Genomic DNA, 19390 nt, shown 5'->3' on the forward strand with positions numbered 1-19390 from the left:
TGAGAAGAGGAGAGTAAATGATCTCCACGGACAAGTTAATACATGGTTTATGAACACAAGTTTAAACCTCTGGCATACATTAAAACAAGAAGGTATGTGTGCGAATGGTAGCTCTTGTGAAAACTTTTTGATTAAAGTCAGAATCACATTTTTTAGGCCTAATACTACTTTAGGAATTTTTTTTTTCAGTAGCCACATTTACCTAATGCCATGACATAGAGACCCGATAGCGTTTTTGCAAACTCACTGTCATGCTCAAAATGACCACGGAGATTGGGAGTCAGCACAATTTCCGTGAAGGGCCAGAGTAAATATTTGAGGCTTTGCGGGCCAGCTGTCCAGTCTCTGTAGCAACTACGAGACTGCAGCAGGAAGCAGCCATCAGAGAATGCATGAACAAATGAGTATGGCCATATTCCAAAAAAACTTTATGGGCACTGAAACTTGAGTTTCATATAGTTTTCATGTGTTATGAAATATTATTTTTTTAACTATGGCTATTTTGTGGGCTGTGGAAATGGGCAGACTTGGCCAAAAGCCCGTACTGTGCTGCCCCTGATGTACTGGTTGAAAGATAAATGTTGCTGCTGTCACGGCAACAACTATGGGGCCACAAGGTTCAAAGACAGGCAGTGCAGGGGGAAAGGAGACAGCATTTCGGGGTGCCTTGCTACGTTAAGCCGATGCCAGAACCAGCAGCATCAGCACCCCTGGACCCCACCTGGGACCTACAGATCCAAATCTGTATGTAAAGAAGATTAGAAGGCAATTTGCAAGTTTGAAGGTTATGTTGAGGTTTGAGAAGGCTTGGCTGTGTGGCAGAAAGTTTGGGCTCTGGAATCAGAAGGCTTAGTTTAAATCATTGGGCCTCTCATTAGCTGTGTGGTCTTGCACAAATTATTATTATTTTATTATTAACCTGCCTATTTCCATGCCTAAAATGTGGGGATGATGATCTATGCTAAACACTTAGTACCTGGCAAGTGATGCTTAGTAAATACTTACTATGATTCATTTTCATAAAAATCAATGCCCACGCACATACTCCTGAAGGCCACTTCCAAAGGACACACACAGTTTTAGCCAGTCACTTGAGTTGCACTTCTGCCAAGGATAGCCCCCACCCACCCATCAATCCCATCCATGAACGAAAAGAAAGACGCCACACCTCCGGCTGCAGAGTGTGAAATCTATTGAGAGTGGTAAAGGGACGGCAGGGAGATGCGTCAGGTCTGCTGAGACGGCGTGCAGCACACGTACATGCTCTGTTTGGGGAACCGCGTCATTAAAGTTTCCAGACACATCTCTGTTTTGAACAGGATGTTTTGTTTTTTCATTAGCACGGTTTACTACTCTATAGCTTCTCCTAGAGTAAATAAATATAATGGCATTTTACAGAGCAACTAGAGACATATTTAGATGTTTGACAAGGTGAACTATTTCACAATTGGGTGGAACTCTGAGTTAACAGCAAGATGTTTGTCATTTGTTTTGCTCACTGCTGTGGCGGGGGTGGTAACTTTTCTAATTTATTCTTTGTTCACATGTTTAGTCACCAGCAGCCTCCAAAAGGCAAGGAAAAATAACAGTCTGTTAAAAAATTAAGTTGTAATTAGGCTTTGGGTTTTCCAATACCCTTAAAGTCAGATAATTTAAATTTACAAGAGAAAAAAATATATGCGTTATGGAAAACTAAGTAACAAAAAACCACTGAAAAATACATCTGTCCAACACAGTAGTCAGTGGTAAACAGCTCAGACGGGTAAAGAAAAGAAATACTCCTTCTAGAACATTAAGCAGTCCAATGACAAACTCTGCTTTTTTTTTTCCTAGTGGCTATTTTCCTACCACAGTGTTGAGCTTCATTATTATATTAAATAACTTATATGGGTACAAAGGAGTTTGCTAACCAGCAGCCAACTCAAAACCTCTTCGGAAGAGGGAGGAGAGAAATTCACAACACAGCACACACTAAGTCCAGTCAGCTTCCAACCAGTCCTCCTCCTCCTGGCCATACCGCTGAGCTGAAGTTCGGGATCTCATGGGAGGGTTCTTTCCTCTCCCCCCTCTCCCTTTTCCACTTAAGTTAACAAAGAAACATGGGCTTCCTAAGAGCCAGCACTCTGCTGGACAAGTCCCATTAGCAGCAAATGTTCAACCAAATAAGAAAAACACACACACAAAGAAAGCTCCATCCAGGTGCAGAGCGGTGATTCACATGGAAATTCCAGGAGATGAGTCATGTGTGGAGCCAGGGTCTTCGGAGAGTTCCTCCTCAAGTGTCTTCAGAGAACACTTCAGTCTTGCAAAATCTGAGTCAGTCTGTCAGCTGTGGGGAATCAGATCCCGTCTGCTCTTGAGTGAGACTGCTTGCAAGGACTTTATGACTTCGTAGCACTAGATGCCAGAGGACAAAGGCCAGGGCCCTCAGGACTGCGTGACCCAGCAGCAGCCAGAATCCAGTTTGTTAAACTCGGCCTAAGAGGCTTGACCTGAGCAATAAAAAAGACAACATATGAACAAATGTGTCAGATTGTTTTAAATAGGGTTAAAATGCTTTGCCAAATACTATAGTTTAATTTTTCCTATGTTTTAAGTTTCTTTTTTTATATATATATATATTTTAAAAAAGAGAAAGAAAAAATGGTAAGTGTTGTAGTCCTGGTTTTGGGGGCAACACTTAGTTACTTAGTATAAATATGTATTAATGGAAAAGGCAAAAGCTTTGTTTATAGGTAAGTCTATATCTTGAGTGTCTTTATATGAAAACAACAAAAAAAGAAAAGTCATTAATGATAGCTTTTAGCTATGTGCTAGTCTTATCACAGGTGGGTTTATTTAGTGAATAGAAGCATCTTCATACTCCATGCCCACTGAGGGAATTTAAATAACAAGTGACGAGGAAGGTGTGTCCCCTCAGAGGTGTGCAGGTCATTGCCACTGCTAAACTGAAGTGTCTGACTGGCTCAGGGGCCAGCGGGAAATGTACAAACATCTCGCTGCCTTCAAAGCTAATGCTTGTACATGTTTTCAGGTAGAGTCATTAGCCTTAGAATCCGCCTAACACATGTGGTTTTGCAAATGATCATAACCTCTTTTCTTTTCTTTATCCTCTTTGTGGTTGCTGCCACGCCTTGGCCAACACCTGAGTGACCCAGTCTTATTCCTCAACACTGCAGGAGCCTGTGTCCAGCACTGTGGCCGACATGGGGACAGATCCTGTGCCAGCCCTTAAGGGGCTTACGGAGTAGTAGGAAAAAGCAGCATGTATACCGCCAAACCACACAGGGGCATAACAGGAGGGGAAGGTGGCCAGAGTGCAGATGGGTCAGGGCGCGGGGGGTATTGGAGGGAGGGCTCTAACGTTGGACAGGACATGGAAGAGGCAGGGTTCATGGCTGAAACTCAGACTCAAAGGAGAGTTGTTCTTCAAGGCCCCTTACAGACAATTTTAACATGGTTAAACTAGTCTTTAATGCCAAAATACCACTCTTCCGTGTTTGTACACATACTCCCTCATACACCCTTCATTCAATTTGTACCACTACTAGTCCCTCAATGAATTCTTATGCAGAGCATTATTACTGAGCACTGCTGAGCTAAGCTGCATCGACGGATGCACTCATGGCTTCGCATCTGAATTTACACCAGTGCAGTGCAACCTCTTTTTTAATGTCACATTTCTAAATTGTCTCCTGAATTCTTGGGTCACATTTCAACCAGTCAGCTGTTAAATGTCACTGTATACTGCATGTAAGTACATACAAATATGGGAGGAAATTACATAATTCAATCTTTAGCTTTTACAATCAACCTTTGCACCTACAGACCCTTCCAAAGGAACCACTCCTCCATGGGGATGTGGCATGAAAGAATAATACTGTGAAGGGAGTAACAGCCAGAAAAGCATGTGGAAGGTCTGGATTTCACAGGTGAGGCAGGGGCCAGGTGTCACTTCTATGGAGTGAACTCAGCTGCTTAACAATTTTTTAAAAATCTGTATGAAAAGTAACAATAGCTAAGTTGCACTCAGGGGTCGTACCAGCTTAATATTTTTTTAAAAATAGAAAGGAGGATTAGAGAGGAGAAATATGGAAGGCAAGTTTTATCTAAAAAGGATAACTAAAAAGAGCAATTTCCTAATTTTTTATCCAGCATGTTGTATTCTAAGGTTCATGTTTTATACATACGTAAGTAATAGTTAAGAGTGCTGTTAGTATCTTTTCATATCAACGCTGAGTAACAGAAGATTTTAATATAGGTGTGCACTAGCGGGCACAAAATTCCATGAAAGTAGAATTGGGCATCAGCCCAGCAAGTGGTTCCATCCCCATGACACCAGGTATTGGCCATACCTTCTTCATGTTTGGGTTTACCTAGCCCCAGACTTGTTCTAAGGATGATAATTCCTGTGACAATGGAATCCTCCCTTCACCCTTCCTCACTGAGAAGTACAAGGATGGCCTAGATTTTCCACCAAAACAAAATCGCACAGAACCAAATACACCTTAGATATATATCCTTGTTCATGATACCTTATCTGACAGTATTTAATGAAGGCTCCCAAACGACTGTGGGAAGAAGAGAAAATGTGCTTGTCCACTGGTATAAAAAGGTACATATTCCCAGTGTCTTAGTTTAGAAATACAAATACAACAATTTTGATTATATCATTATTATATCCTGGAATGCTATTGCCTATTAAAGTATTTCAAATGGTTAAAATACAAATCTACCTATCCTAGTTTTGTTTGAAAATACATTTATTTAAAAATACTAATAGATTAACAAAATATTTAATTAGAAAAGATTCTGGGTTATGTTTAAAATCCCAGTTCTCTCTCTTTCTCAAACCAGAGTGGGGACTAAGATCCAGTCGGGATGTGACACAAATGTACTGAGCCAGCTGGCACCGAGGTCTCTTTTATCTCAAGTCAATAAAATTTTAGTGTTAGAACTATTCAGAACTACAGTCCAAACTCCTTTGAGATGAAGAGAATGAGTCAGTGTTCTCTTAATCACAGCACAGGGTAATTTCAGTTCCTCCTTCCTTAAAATAATGGGAGATAGAAAGAAAAACAGGCACTGTATAAATCTGCCAATATATAAAAAAAGAAAAACAATAAAACGGAATGATGGCAATGAGGATTTTAAGCCACGGAGAGTTCAGTTAACAGGAGATAAGACACAGAGGACTAGGAGCACACAGGCAGGGATATCCTACAGAAAGTGTGGCTCTCTTCAGGGAAGGCCGGCCCCTTTAAATTAAGCCAAGCGAGGAGAAGCAATGAGACCCACCTTAAAGACTTCCATCTGTCTTTCTCTATGTGATTTTCAGGTCCTTCGCTTTCATAGGAAGCCAAGTACAGAGCTACAATCAACCAAAAGTGAGAACACATTAACATTAAAGCCTTCTCCTGACATCTTATCTACCAGCATTCATCCCCCCTTTCACCTGGGCTGAACCCTGCGGCAAGAAGCACTCCTTAACACATCAGTTATGACAGCAGCGTCCGAGTTCCATTAAAACACAGAATATCATTTTGCCCCTGATCGACCATCTCCACAAAAACTCAAGGGCCTCTAGGCCAACGTGGCACTTCATTAACTATGAGACAATTTATGAGGCAAAAAAGGCTTACAAATGCAATCGCACGATGTTATCCTATACTCACATTCATGCTCTTTACAAAGGAGGGGATGGGAGGGGGATCCACTTCTGGTGGCCTAGATTTTTTTTAAACCCGTAGGTGAAAAGCCAATGGAAATTGTCTAGGCCAATTTTCCATTCTTTTAATATACTTTCTTTATTTCTAAACCTAAAAGCATCTTCATTCAAAGATTTAAAATCTTGTTATTAATCCCATATAGAGATGGAAAATGATCAATCAAATCCCTTCTAGAATGGTAATATTTATTCCAAATGTTCTTCAGTTATTATCACAAACATTATCCATCTGCTACAGGATTATTAGTTAATAGATGCTACTGATTTCTATAATATTAGGATAAAACACATCAATAGAATAAACCCCCAAGTCTTTTGTAAATAACTTAACTCTCTACTGGTCATTTTTCCATTTGTCAATCACTTTATCTGCCTCAAATTCCCTATTATTTTAATAAGTAAAGACTTTCCACTGCTTTTTCAAACAGCAGGAGGAGGCAATTAACTGTTTTTTCACCTTGAATATGATCATGCCACAAAACCTCTTCCTTTCTCCCTTGAAGCAAGCTCAAACAAAGAAAAAACATTCCTTTAAAAACTTTCCACTGATGCCCAAACCTTTGCAGATCTCATATTATAAAGAATACTTAACCCAGAAAGATATTCTTTATGGTGAATATTAAGTGAGTATGTGGAAACTATGTTAGGGATATATAATCCCAGAGAAAATCCCAGTTTTCTCTGCAACAGAAAATTCTTCAGATGGAATAGGTCAGAAGCCATGCCTCCTGCTGTATGCAGAACCAGGCACCAAGCATGTATACACTCATTTCCTAACAGCAGGGTTTGGGGGTGCCAGTGGCAGCGCCAGTGGAACGGCCTACTCACAATCCTCACTGAAGACTGGCACTGTGAGCAGGTACTGCAAGATCTTCCGGTCCCTCTCAAACGGACATTCCACTTGTTTCCACGTCATGAATTCACTCACTTGTTTGGCCAGTTCCCAAAATTTCTATAGAAGAATAAAGAATTTATTTGTTTATTATATAAAAAATTATAAAGAAGATTATTATATAAAGAAATTCTTTATTTCTTTATATATAGAAAAGCTTACTATATAAAGAAATTCTTTATTACATAAAGAATTTAAAAGTAGTCATCACAAACTATAAGCTTAGGCCCTGCCTGGTGTAGCTCAATGGATTGAGCATGGGCCTGTGAACCAGAGGGTTGCCAGTTCAATTCCCAGTCAGGGCACAAGCCTGAGTTGCAGGTCAGGTTCCCAGTCAGGGGCACATGAGAGGCAACCACACATTAATATTTCTCTCCCTCTCTTTCTCCTTCCCTTCCCCTCTAAAAATAAAGAAATAAAATCCTTAAAAAATTATAAGCTTGGAAGAACTCATTTTATTTAATGTTTTTCTCTGGCTTCCAATATTCTGAACTACATAATTTTTTAAATTTCATAAAAACTAGGTGTAGGTATCTGCTAGGTACAGGTAGAAATTTACTCAAGTACTTCCAAATAACTAATAATAATGATGCAGCTCATTTATTCTGCTTGGTATTATTATTCTCTTACAAAATGTAGGCAAAGAGAAGACTTGGTTCTAGAACTCCAGAACCAACTTGGCTGCCCAGCCTCAGGTGCAGGGCTAGGGGCGCTCAACCCCACCGAGCTCAGACTTTTCAGCCTTACCTCAAAGTTGACGTGGCCGTTTGGAAGGCGGTTGGCACAGCCCTCGTTGAGGAAATAAATATCTTTGATTAAAAGACTGAAGAATGGTATCACAATCTGAAAAAAAAAAAGATTCTGGTTTGTTTTGTGCAGATAAATATTTAGCCTCTTGTCAAACAGTATAAGAAATTAATGAACAACATAACATTACATAACTCAGGGTTATGTAAAAGGCCAGAGTGAATTAAGATACAGTGTTTCATTTACCATCCATGACAGCAGCTTCCCAATTTACACAATGTTGCTTAAGACACAAATGCTATTAACAACCAAAGCACAGCAAACACAAGTAGCATTGGACAGTGGATGTCTTCATGTATTCCTATGGTATTCCTAGTTTTCTCAATGCAATGGCATATAATAAAATCTGAAAGTTCTAACTATAATCAAAGGGAGAAGATCTAAAAGAACTCTTGTTTTTCATTGGTCAAATTATTAATAGCATACCTGTCATGGAAGGTACCAAGATTTTAAGATGTGTCACCCATCTCCCTACTAGAATCTGTATGGTTATATCACTGCCTCATTTTAGATTATTTTTTTTATGAGGATTTCATTTTACTCTAGAAGACATTGCACAAGGTAACGTGAGAGCTCAGGGTTTTAAGTATTAGCTGCCCCAGACTCTGCACTGAGTAAACCTGCCTTCGGATGACAGAACAAGTCAGCACCTGTTCTCAGGGGAAATCACCAGAGAAGTACCTTACACCAATGTGGTGAGAGGTGCTGAGTGAAGGAGGAATATACATTTGCATATTAAAATTAATGGTTATTGGAAAAACGATGAGCCTTTTCCTGTCTCATATCTTTGGTTTGATGAGTTCGTATTTAATTAATGAACCTAAAATACTAATAATCTCTAAGAAAGTCTCTGAAATCATACTAAGCCCACAGTCAACAGAGAACAAAGCTGGAACACAGTAACTTACACCTTCTCTCAAATGCCATCATGACTTTGAAGATTCTAACCTTGCCACAATGCAAATAATGCTCCAAACACAACTTGTGGGCTTATGCTGTTTACCCAAGAGCAGGTTTTTGAAGTTTGCCTAGCTTATGACTCATGTGATACATCTACACCAAATGAATGGGAGGTCTGCAAAACACACACTTTGGCTCATCACCAAAAATATTAAGTATCTATTTCTACTTCTAGAGAGCGATTCGGATTCTCCCCTAAAGTCTTTTTTTAAAGCTTTGATTATTTTTTTTTGTTTCATTGATCTCTGAAATAGCCTAAGTGAATGAATCTTGCTTCTAACCACCCCTTGGAATATCATACTTTTAATCATCTGCTACTTGTCTGTGATGGGAGTCTCTCAAGCTGAATCATTGAAGATCCCCCTCTCCCTCAAATGATACTAGTGTCTCTGTTATTCTAGAATTAAACAGATGCAGTACCAATGACAAGAGCACAACACCTAAACCTCGTTTCTTGGAAAGACCACTTGTGACTGAGCAGCACTGGACTTTGGCCTCCAACAAACGTCAGTTTAAAATCTGACTCCACCATTTGCTGGAGGCGTAAGCCCGGGGCCTGGAACTGTGGCTGGGGGTCCAGCCCACCAGCTGTTTTGGGATAGCTGAAGAACCACAGTTTATGTTTTTAAATGGCTGGAAAAATATCAAACAAATAATATTTTGTGAGTGTGAAAATGATATGAAATTCCAATTATAGTAGCCATACAGCTCTACCAGGAAGGAGCCATGCTCGTTCATCCACATATTGTCTGTGTCTGCTGACATGCTACTGACTGTATCAGAGTTGAGCAGATGCAACAGAAATGGTATGGCCCATGAAGCCTCAAATATTTAGGATCTGATCCTTAACAGAGGAAGTTCGAGGAACCCTAGTAAAGCCTAACATAAGAAAGCCTAGTGCCCTCATCTTAAAATGGCAACAGCAGCAACTAGCTCATTGAGTCATGGTGAGGATTAAATTAAATAATACAAGTTAGACTTCAATGAAGCACTCCCCCCAAAAACAATGGGCCCCATACAAAAGATGGGTATATTACTGATGTGCTTAAAAGATTATAAAAATGCATCATCATAAGGTAGCCCCAGGGAAATGAGGCTACATTATAATCGAGATGCAGTGTTTACACATTGTAATAGCTTTCAAGCAAGAACTCTATTTCTGTGCTCTGTTCTGTAGTGCTGGGCTGTGAGAGTCACAGGGTGCTGATTACACACTGTCTTGTACTGGCATTTAAACTTTTCATAAGTTTGTGTTGTGTGCCTCTTGTTGGGTGACGAAGGCTACACATTATGTGATTTTTGCATTCATGGTGCCTGCCAGATGCTCTACTGCTGACTGAATCACTCTTCCAAGGAAACAGAAATATAAGTAATCTTTCTTAAGATACTTTCCTGCTCTGTTCCTTATGCTCCTATGCAAGAAAAAAATCTCATGGGCTTCTTCAACTTCTCTTTTACTCACATCTAGTTCCCTTCAGCTCTCTAGCCCCTATCTAAATCTAACAGAACAAAGGTCCTACGGACTTTGCATTTCCGTGAGCTAAGGGGAATGTAGGGTTACTAACAGCAGAGAGCAACAGTCTGGTTCCTAGGAGGTCTCCGACGATGGAGAACTCACATAATAATGGCTTCCAGTTCCCTCTCAGCATGTCCTTAATTCAGAGACTTGGCCACTACACGGTAAAGGCACCACCAGTTCCACACCTGGAAATTCAGGCTGATGAACACACACAAGCTCCCATGAACAAAAGGAGAATGGGAAGAGGATTTAAAGCCACATGATTGTATGAAAAATAGTTAAAAATCTGGAGGCACGTGTTCCCATAGGAAAAAAAAAACTATTTGAAGACCATTTCAGGCCCCTGTATGGAAGACAGATTTGATTTGTTCTATTGGAAAGTATTAGATGTGCAACTTTGGCCACGTGAACTCGAGATCTGAAAGAATATCAAAGATTCTCTTACTCTAGTTTTGTGTCTGGAAAGATTTTAAAACAAGAAATTACTTAGGAATGTTTATATCATAGACTTTGAGACTGTGAAAAAGAAATAGCATATTTCTTTTTACAAGATGGTAGTTTCATTTGTTTTATAAACTAGAGAGTACAATTCATGTGCTCACACAGAACTGATTTAAAAAAACACCCAGACTGCTTCAGCTGGTGTGGCTCAGGTGTCTGGGTGTCACCGCGCAAACCAAAAGGTGGCCTGTTGGATCCCTGGTTGGGGCACACACCTGGGTTGTGGCCTCAGTCCCCAGTTGGGGCATGTGTGGGGCACTGGTCAATATTTTTCTCTTGCATAGAAGTTTCTCTCCTCCTCTTTCTCCCTCCCTTCCCCTCTCTAAAAATAAAAAATTAAATTAAATTAAATTTAATTAATTAGAACTAAGAAGACAGAATTTATTAAATGATATAAAGGGTAAATAATTTGGGTATTTTTCCCCTGGAGAGTGCTATTAGGGGCCCACAGATATTCAATGAGATTTGGGGGGTGGTGAGACTGTTTTGACCACTGCAGCAGCTCCCCGCTACGAGGCATGATTCTGTGGCTGCCCCGTGAGGCAGAGCCCACGGACCTGTCACTGTGGGCCGGGCAGATGTGCAGAGGGGCCCGAGCCCCCGACACAGACTGGTGAGGGAGAAGCTGCAGGCAGCCTCCAACGTGTCCTCACTCCTCAGGGCGTGGGATCCTCCCTGCATGTGCTCACCTTCCGAAGCTCAGAAAACTTCGGATGCAATCTTTTCTCAATCTAGTCACAGGAGTCCTGGGATTTGGCCAAGTTAAATTGAAAATCTTGGCTACATTAAAGAAAACTCCACAGGGCTACATTATAGAAAGTTAATTCTGCTTCATCCCCTCTCTGATCTTGTTTCTTTATTTAAAGAAAAGTTCATGTATTTACAGTATCTCTCCAATATTATCAGAACTGCTATTTCAGATTTTGTTGCACCCCAAGTTAGCTTTTTTAAAAGGTGGGGGTTATTTTGGTGTTTGCTTTTATTTTAGATCCTGAGGCTAAGGCTTTTTCAGGGGAAGTGATTAAGAAACTCTGAACTATTTTTACCTTCATTTTCTTCTATTTGTTGAAGATACAGTTTAAGTTAAAAGGCAGACAGATTCTATGCAGAAAAGAACTTTTATCAAGCAGCCTTCGTCAGCCCTTTACCACACCCAGGTATTTACTTCTTGTATAGCATGATCTCCAAATGTTGAGACGACTCATCCTTCCAATGTAAGGAAATCAAACACTGGAATGTGCCGACAAAGGGCCCTCAGAGTCAAGAGCACGGTGGAGCCAGGGTGGTATGAAATTGTTCAAGGGCAGGGTAAATAGAGTAAGAATTATTCACTTCTCAGACATCATTCTTGTGCTTTTCTGCCACCCACATATCCAATTAGTAACAGCAGGCCTAATGCTGCAGCAACTAACCTACTTTCTGAAAATAAATGACTTAACCACGGGAGGTAAGCTGATTCTTGTAAGGGAAAAGGTTACATTCAGTCAGCTACCTTGTGCAGAGCTTAAAACATCTATTTTCCATTAAATCAAATTACTCTCTAATAGTATTAGTCATCTTAACATATGACTGAATTTATTTCTTGAAATGAGGCTGACACATCATGAAATAATTATTTAAATAATGCAGTAATAACACAGTAACATACATTCGCAAAATTCTACACCAAGTTACTCTTTCCCTTTCTGCAGCACAGCTTTCCTTTAGCACCCCCCCTTCCCTGTGTGGCAAGAGATAAAATTTCTACAGTATATCAGCTTTCTTAGCTTTGGACAGGTAGAAGAAGCTCAGTATAACAGTTCACATTGCATTTCAGTGCAACACACGGCAACTCGGCCATGAATACAACTCCTGTAAACACATACCTTCTCTCTGCTGCTGTGAGCAGTTAAAGACCTCTGTGCGGCCCCACGAAGAGCTGTTCGGTAATTATAGAAATTGCTGGAAGGGTCCATCTGATGCTGTAGACAAAAGAGAGGAAAGAATAAACTATTTACTTCTCACCTGCAGAAAGCTCACAAGATCAGGCTTTTAACTCTACATAAAAATTTCAAAATAACTTGGGAACTCATTAAGAATGTGATTTATCTCTTTTATACACACACAGGCATGAAACACGTAAGAACACAAATGGTTTCTTTTCTGAGGTTTGGTTTATTCCCATAAGCTAATGTCAGCTTTGATAATGCTAAACCCAGACCAAATTCTTTCCAGGTTAACTGTTGAGATTAGACTTCAAACTGGTAAGAACAAGTCAAGCACCAACATAAGAGACCACCCCTGACGACATTTGAAGGTGAATGTATGATGGTTAGCCATCAGACAGAGAGCCAGTACTTTATAGTGAACTTGCTCTTTGCTGTTGGTAACAAATCATTCATAAATGATTGAGGCATACTACCTCATGAGAAGGAAAAGAAGTTTATTACACACTATGAATAAAGCAAAATGTAATATATCCAATGTTAATTCCAATTTGGGGCAAAATATACTTTCTTAGTATCTCTAAAATTAGCAGATTCAAAGCACCAATATACCAAGGCAATAATGATATGAATATGGTTCAAACACAAGTGCCTTCATGTACAAGTCTTACTGCCCTGAGAATCATATGGGAAGGGCTTTTTCACAGGTTAGCTAACTGTGTTGAAAAGATGGAGAATGAGTGTTTTTGTGGGGGTAGGGAACTCCTTCCTTGGGGTGCTGTAAATAAGTAAGGTCAGTGGGTGCACACTGAAGTAGAACTCCAGACTGTTCAGGACCCAAATTCCACCCTGACACATGATGGGATGAGACTGACAGGTCACCACTTCTTCAGTCAATTCACCCTGAAATGCGCACCTCACTCTCTGAAAGGGCTCATCTAGAACCTGATTCATCACCCCGCCCCCCAATTCTACCACCTTTCCTTTCCCTGGGTCTGAACGGTAGGCTTTCTTCTGTGTAGAACTATCTGATCAAGAGGCAGGATCACATAGAGGAATCAGCTTTTTCCAGGTATATAATGTTACTTAACAGCAAAATACAGCTTCACGTACCTCAAGAATGTCGAACTTCGCGGTCTTCACTTTGGCCCAAGTTTTCTTTAATCGAGAGACTGGGCTCATATTCATGCCAGCTTCCCATTTAAAATGGACGAGGAAAGAAAGTTGAAAGAGAGAAATAATAAAAGTCATTCTAACTCAGAAAACATGTTAAGTGTAAGTTAAACTTTATAAAAAGAAAGCTGCCAAGAGTTTTGCTAGGGGATTAGTACCATTTTACACTCCCACATCCTCACCAGTATTTGGTGCAGCCAATCTTTTTAATTTTAGTCATTCCAGTGTGGGAAATGATATTTCACTGTGATTTTAATTTGTATGTTTCTGATGATTAATGACGTGGATGGAGTACCTTTTCATATACTTATTATGTACACTTAGTACAGCTTCTTTTGTGAAGTGTCCGAATACGTTAACCTTTTTTTCACTGGGTTACATGTCTTACTACTGATCTGTGGGGTTCTTTATAGATTATAGATACAAGTCATTTTTCAACTATGCACATTATAAATACTTTCTCCCATGATATGTCTTGTCTTAACATTTCTCTAATGGTAAAGAGGAAAAATAAATAAGTAAATACTAAATGTATTCCATGAATTCTTGCATACTTAAAATTAAATCATCATCTATTACCTAGACTCTGGATCTTCAAGGTCCCCTATTTAGATACCATTCTGGTCAGTATTTTTATGGAAAGGACAAAGGGGAAATGATATGAAAAGAATATGGAAAAAGAAATTGGTGAGAGGATTTATTAGGATCAAAATTATTGAATTAGATTTGGTGGATTCTCGGGCTCACACTGAGCCTGACTCTAAAGAACCAGGTAAACACACAAATGTTTACTGAGCACGTGCAGTGTGTGTGAAAGTTGTATCACTTATGAAAACGTTCCAGTTTCTTAAGCCACCCTCTTGTCCACGCTGATTAAATCATATACTTTAATTTCAGGTCAAATATTTCTATAATATTGGATACACAAGCTTCCCAAACACTTTTTTAGCACAATTTATACAAATATCTCATCTACAAGCTATTATATGTAAATATTCAGATGAGGATAAATTGACTAAATGTATTTCATGAAGTTTAGTACACTTCAAAAAGATTATACAGACTTGTACCAATTCTGTACATTCTGAACATTCTGAAACAATTCAGGATTAAAAAGTACAGTTTTCATGAACAAAACTGTATTATTTGCGAATTTTCAGAAGATACATTTCACAAGACCTACAAAAATGGACCTAGAAAAATAAAGGACATGTATCCTGCAAAAAATACTCACAGATTATTGCCATCAAGGAATTAAAGTTGCCAATGTTAAAACACTCTCGAGCGACGTCAATGAAATACTCAATCATCCTTGCCCGATGCTTCTTCTTTACAGGCTGTACAGAAAAAAGAAAAATGAGGGCAGTAATCCAACATGCAGGCCCAACAGATGTAAAATAACTATAGAAAAATTATAGGGAGTACTCAGAGAGAGAAAATTCATTTCCTCACCATGCAGATTTCCGTAGCAACCAAGTAGCTGAGGCGATTGAACCATTCCACGTAAGCCTCTAAGTTTCGTGTTTTCTTCCGTTCAGCGTAGCAACTCTAAAAGGAAAGCAAAGTGAGCAGATGAGTTGGGCAAAAAGAAGAGTGCATTAGACTCTCATTTTTGTCAGTTTATTCTCAGTTTATGGATTAGGAAATCTTTATAGGAAAAGAGACAGAGAGAAAGATGGAAAGAGAGAAAAAGACAGAGACACTAATGTTTTTGACTTTCTTTACAGAAATATCAGAATCTCTTAGTATATAGAGTCCAGTGAAACCCGTAAGGTCTAGAAATGTACTCTGATACTTTCATTACAGTGTCCTTCCCTCCCAGGAAATTAAGTTACTCTGGGTGGGAACTGTTTTCAAAAATACAATTCAAAGGAAGGGTTTTAACTGCATTCTAAGACCACATTGCCTAATGCAAGGGGTATGAATACCAATGACTACTAACGTAACAAGAAGAAGAAGAGAATGCCTGAGACTAGAAATTTTTTTCTAAAAACTAAGCCTAGGACAAAATTTTGGAGCATGACGTAGCAAGAAACCATATTTCAAGACAGATAAATGGAAGTCTACACCATCATGGTCGTTAGTAGGGTGAATAACTTATTGTTGAAAAACCAAAGAAGTTAAGCTCATCTTGGAGATCAAGGCCAAGCCTGAACAAGTTAATTAGACCCCTTTTTCCTCCTTTCAAAAGAAACAAATACATAAAAAAGTCCACTAGCCTTCTATTGGTTGCAAAACCTAATCTTCACTTCCTGTACTGAGGGAAGCTGTTCTAAGGCCGGAAAACAGCTGTGGCCCCTACTCCCAAAGGGGAATTTTCATTAGTGGGTGATACAGTCTTTGCCTAGTAATTTGAAATGCTTCTGGAGGTCACTGGGGAAAAAATGTCTATGTGTGTACACTGATTTGACAGTCCATGCCCAGTGTAATTTTCCTTATATGCTCGCTTCACTCAGACAATAAACCTTTCATGAGGGATTCACCTTAACACAGGAGGCTGAGCAGTAGGGTCCCTGACTCACCACCCTGGATGTGCATCCTGTCTTCACAGCCCCTGCGATTGTTGAGTCACGAGCAGAGCATTCTCTCGTAATTTCTTTTTCATTTAATCTGCTAAAACCATTATGATTGTATCTCCTAACTGCATCACTGCAAATGCTTGCATCTACTTGCTCATTAAATTTCCCAGTAAGGAAGAAGAGGCTCAAAGTCGGTAAGAGGGTAAGAATACTGGAAAGGCATTTGGACACCTGGCTCAGGACAACTGCAAAGAATCAGACATGGCTGATTTTAACGAACTATAAAAATGATCCCTGAAAGTATAGTCTTAGACATGGCTGATTTTAAAACCTAAAACAAAATAGTTCCAATTTTTGTCTCCTACATCCACTGTTGTAGGCTAAGGAATTCCATTTCTGATTTCAGGGCTGACCTCTGGGTAGACTGATTACCTTGTCGTTGTCCAAAGGGTCCTTCTGCACAAATGCCTGAACAAATTCTTCTGGTCCAATGTAATTGAGCCTTTCCTGAAACACAAACCCAGCAGGTCAACAGTGTTTTAAAAAAAATGAGTAGAAATGGACTTTCAACTGTGTATTGACTTTTGGTACTACCCCCATTTTTTAATGCAGCTTGTAAAATGAGCCTTTAACCCTAAGCAGAGGCAATTTTCTGCTTAAGTCAGTGTTCCACTAGATAGTGAAAGGCTGACCTAGTTAAGGGAAAATTAATTAGAGGGGAAAGATGAAGAAGGTCAATGAACTCTTTGCTCTTTCAGTCTTGCTTAGTATTTATCTTAAAGTGAATTCCTAGAATATCAGAAACATTCATATTCAAACATCTAAACAGAACCCATTCCAGCTATTCCATAGATTATTTTCCACTTGGATCATGCTAACCTCTCCCGTGGCATCACTGCTGACAAACACACTGTCTAGTTGCCACAGCAAACCAAGCCTGTGGCTGCAAAGAGTAGGACAATAACCTTACCAGCTCTATGTGAGTCAGCTGCTGGGCCAATGTGTAAGGGTCACTGCAGGCAGTGATGATGTCCCTCTGTATGGACTGTGGCTTGGTCTTGAGTACTGTGAGCCGATCTGTAGATGTGGAGCTGATTTTTGCCAGGACTTCCTCGTACTGGCTGAGAGCTGCAAGTTTGCGGATCAGACACTGGATCATCTGCTGGACGTTCTTCCTATACGTCTGCCAGGAAAGAAGCACTGGATTATGCCTTCGATCTGCACATCTATTTCATTGCTATGTGAACACACAGACCATGTACTTAAAAGATTTCACCGTGATGGTGAGGAACCACCTTGGCCCAGGGCAGTTACAGAAGGGTTCAGCGAAGCTCATACAGTTTAAAAGAGACACATACACAAAATGTATCTTTTCAGACTTGTAAGATTTAGTTTTTTTACTGGGCTGCTTTTGAGAGTACAATTCAGATTGGGTCAAGAAAACACTACAGTGATGTTTGAGATTTGCTATAGAAGAAATCCAGTGTACTAAGAATCACATATAACTAAATGTTCTCTGAGCTGGTATAGGAATGCACTGGTTTAATTTTGGTGGATTATAATGCACTGATCCCAAGTCAGAGCATCCTTTTCCTAACACTTTTTCTTTTGGACTGCCTTTGTGATTTCCCCATTCCTAACATTCCCAAACTCACTAAGGGCACAAACAGCTACCTGACAGAAATACACCATTACTTCCCACTCAGCCCTCAACCACCTGCCTGACTTCCACGCATGACATGGGTGACCACAAGGAAGCAGTAGATATTGGTGTTTGGTGCCTGATCTCTTCTTGACTCATGCCTGTTTCTTTTGGATTCACGAGCCAGTGCTAAAGATCATAACCAAACTCTTCCACGTGGCAATTCTCCTCGTAATGCTACTGTCATCTGCTACTTTGTTCACTTCTGCATTATGCTAGAGCCACAACACTTAAGAAAAATTGGTTTTAAAAGCAATGCATGTATTATCAATAAATGTCAATGACTGACTTTTAAAATACTTGTTAAGTCAAAGAAATAACTTCCCAATCAATCTCAGGGGTACAGTTATCTTGAAGTAAGTTATGAAGTTCTTTCATTCTTCCTCTTCTAGCCCCAAATCGCCAAACAAAAAACAGTCATCCTTCTTGGTAAAGTCCGAGGGCCGTCAGAACCAGACACATGGGCTGATTCAATGCCAGCATGGTCCTCAGGTTAACGGCCCCATAAAGGGACAGTCCCAGCAAATTTAAAGATGTGGAAAGCCCTCTATATGCTTCACTGCCTAATCAGCTCCTTTTTAAAAGGTTACCATAATATTACGGAGATTACTTATCTGAAAATTAAATGGTGTCTTACCTACAAATATAAAAACCACATTATTTACAGAGGCAATTTGGTTACCAGCGCATATTACAAGACCTCAAATGAGTAGATACCTATATATTATTAAGCCAAGAGAAACTGCATCTGGAAATGATCAGTTCTCACAGACTCAGGGCAAAAATACATCCCCAGACTTTCTTTTCTTCTTCTCGACTTATCTGGTGTATAGTCCACTGAGTTCTTTAAACTCGGTGGAAAACACACTTTTTTTCTCTTAACATTCACAGACTACCCTAAAGTCACTAATGAAATGCTTACGTGTTTAACTGAACCTTCAAAAACCTATCTTCCCCACAGCATTAAGAGGATCAGTTTTGAAGATGCTATCTATTGGTAAATATGCTTGTCACACAAAGAAAATGCCTCTTTCTTTGGAATTCAAAGCAGTTAAAGGCTGAATTTAGTGCTACTTCAAATTTTACATGGAGGGACAGGTGGGGAAGGGGAGAAAGCACAAAATGTGTGAGGAGGGTCAAAGGGTACCAACTTCTGATTATGAAATAAGTAAGTCCAGGGGACGTAATGTGCAGCATGGGGACTGTAATTAATCATCTTGTTCTACATATTTGAAAGTTGCTAAGAGGGAAGGTCTTAAAAGTTATCCCAAGATAAAAAAATTAACTATGGATGGTGCCAATGTTAACCAGACTTATTGTGGTGATCAGTTCACAATACAGACCAAAGTTAAACCATTGTGTTTTACACCCGAAACTAATGTTCTATGTCAATTACACCTCACTAAAAACAAATAAATAAATAAAACTAAATCCCTGGTCCCTATTTTCCTTGCCTCTTCTACTTTCATTGTGTTGGGTTACAATAAAAATTTATGAACTTAAGATGGTTTCTTCAGTCTTCTGTTTGAAATGTCATAAGAAATGCTCCTCAGGTGATTCTGATATGCAGCGAAGGCGGAGAACTGGCGCTCTACCTGCTACCTAGTGAAATAGTCTTATTCTATACTTCAAAGAATGCCTTTTTAGGGGAGAGGTAGTAGTGG

At 39.6% G+C, this 19390-nt stretch overlaps 1 protein-coding gene across 3 annotated transcripts in view; it reads right to left on the bottom strand.

The window, feature by feature from the left end:
* Nucleotides 1–1175: 1175 nt before the first annotated feature.
* The window catches only part of RASGEF1B (RasGEF domain family member 1B), a 63992-nt gene continuing 45777 nt past the window's right edge, over nucleotides 1176–19390 (bottom strand). For all 3 annotated transcript variants that reach the window (XM_045858069.1, XM_045858067.1, XM_045858068.1), the window contains 10 exons: nucleotides 16995–17207; nucleotides 16457–16531; nucleotides 14958–15053; nucleotides 14740–14842; nucleotides 13446–13525; nucleotides 12273–12368; nucleotides 7368–7463; nucleotides 6557–6680; nucleotides 5299–5371; nucleotides 1176–2492 (listed from right to left, as the gene is read on the bottom strand). In XM_045858069.1, coding sequence (XP_045714025.1) covers nucleotides 2468–2492; nucleotides 5299–5371; nucleotides 6557–6680; nucleotides 7368–7463; nucleotides 12273–12368; nucleotides 13446–13525; nucleotides 14740–14842; nucleotides 14958–15053; nucleotides 16457–16531; nucleotides 16995–17207 — 981 coding nt within the window. In that variant the 3' untranslated portion in view covers nucleotides 1176–2467. The remainder of the gene's footprint in view (nucleotides 2493–5298; nucleotides 5372–6556; nucleotides 6681–7367; nucleotides 7464–12272; nucleotides 12369–13445; nucleotides 13526–14739; nucleotides 14843–14957; nucleotides 15054–16456; nucleotides 16532–16994; nucleotides 17208–19390) is intronic.

Source organism: Phyllostomus hastatus, unplaced genomic scaffold, assembly GCF_019186645.2.
Source record: "Phyllostomus hastatus isolate PE091 unplaced genomic scaffold, TTU_PhHast_1.1 phas_scaffold_1674, whole genome shotgun sequence".
Taxonomy (NCBI): domain Eukaryota; kingdom Metazoa; phylum Chordata; class Mammalia; order Chiroptera; family Phyllostomidae; genus Phyllostomus; species Phyllostomus hastatus.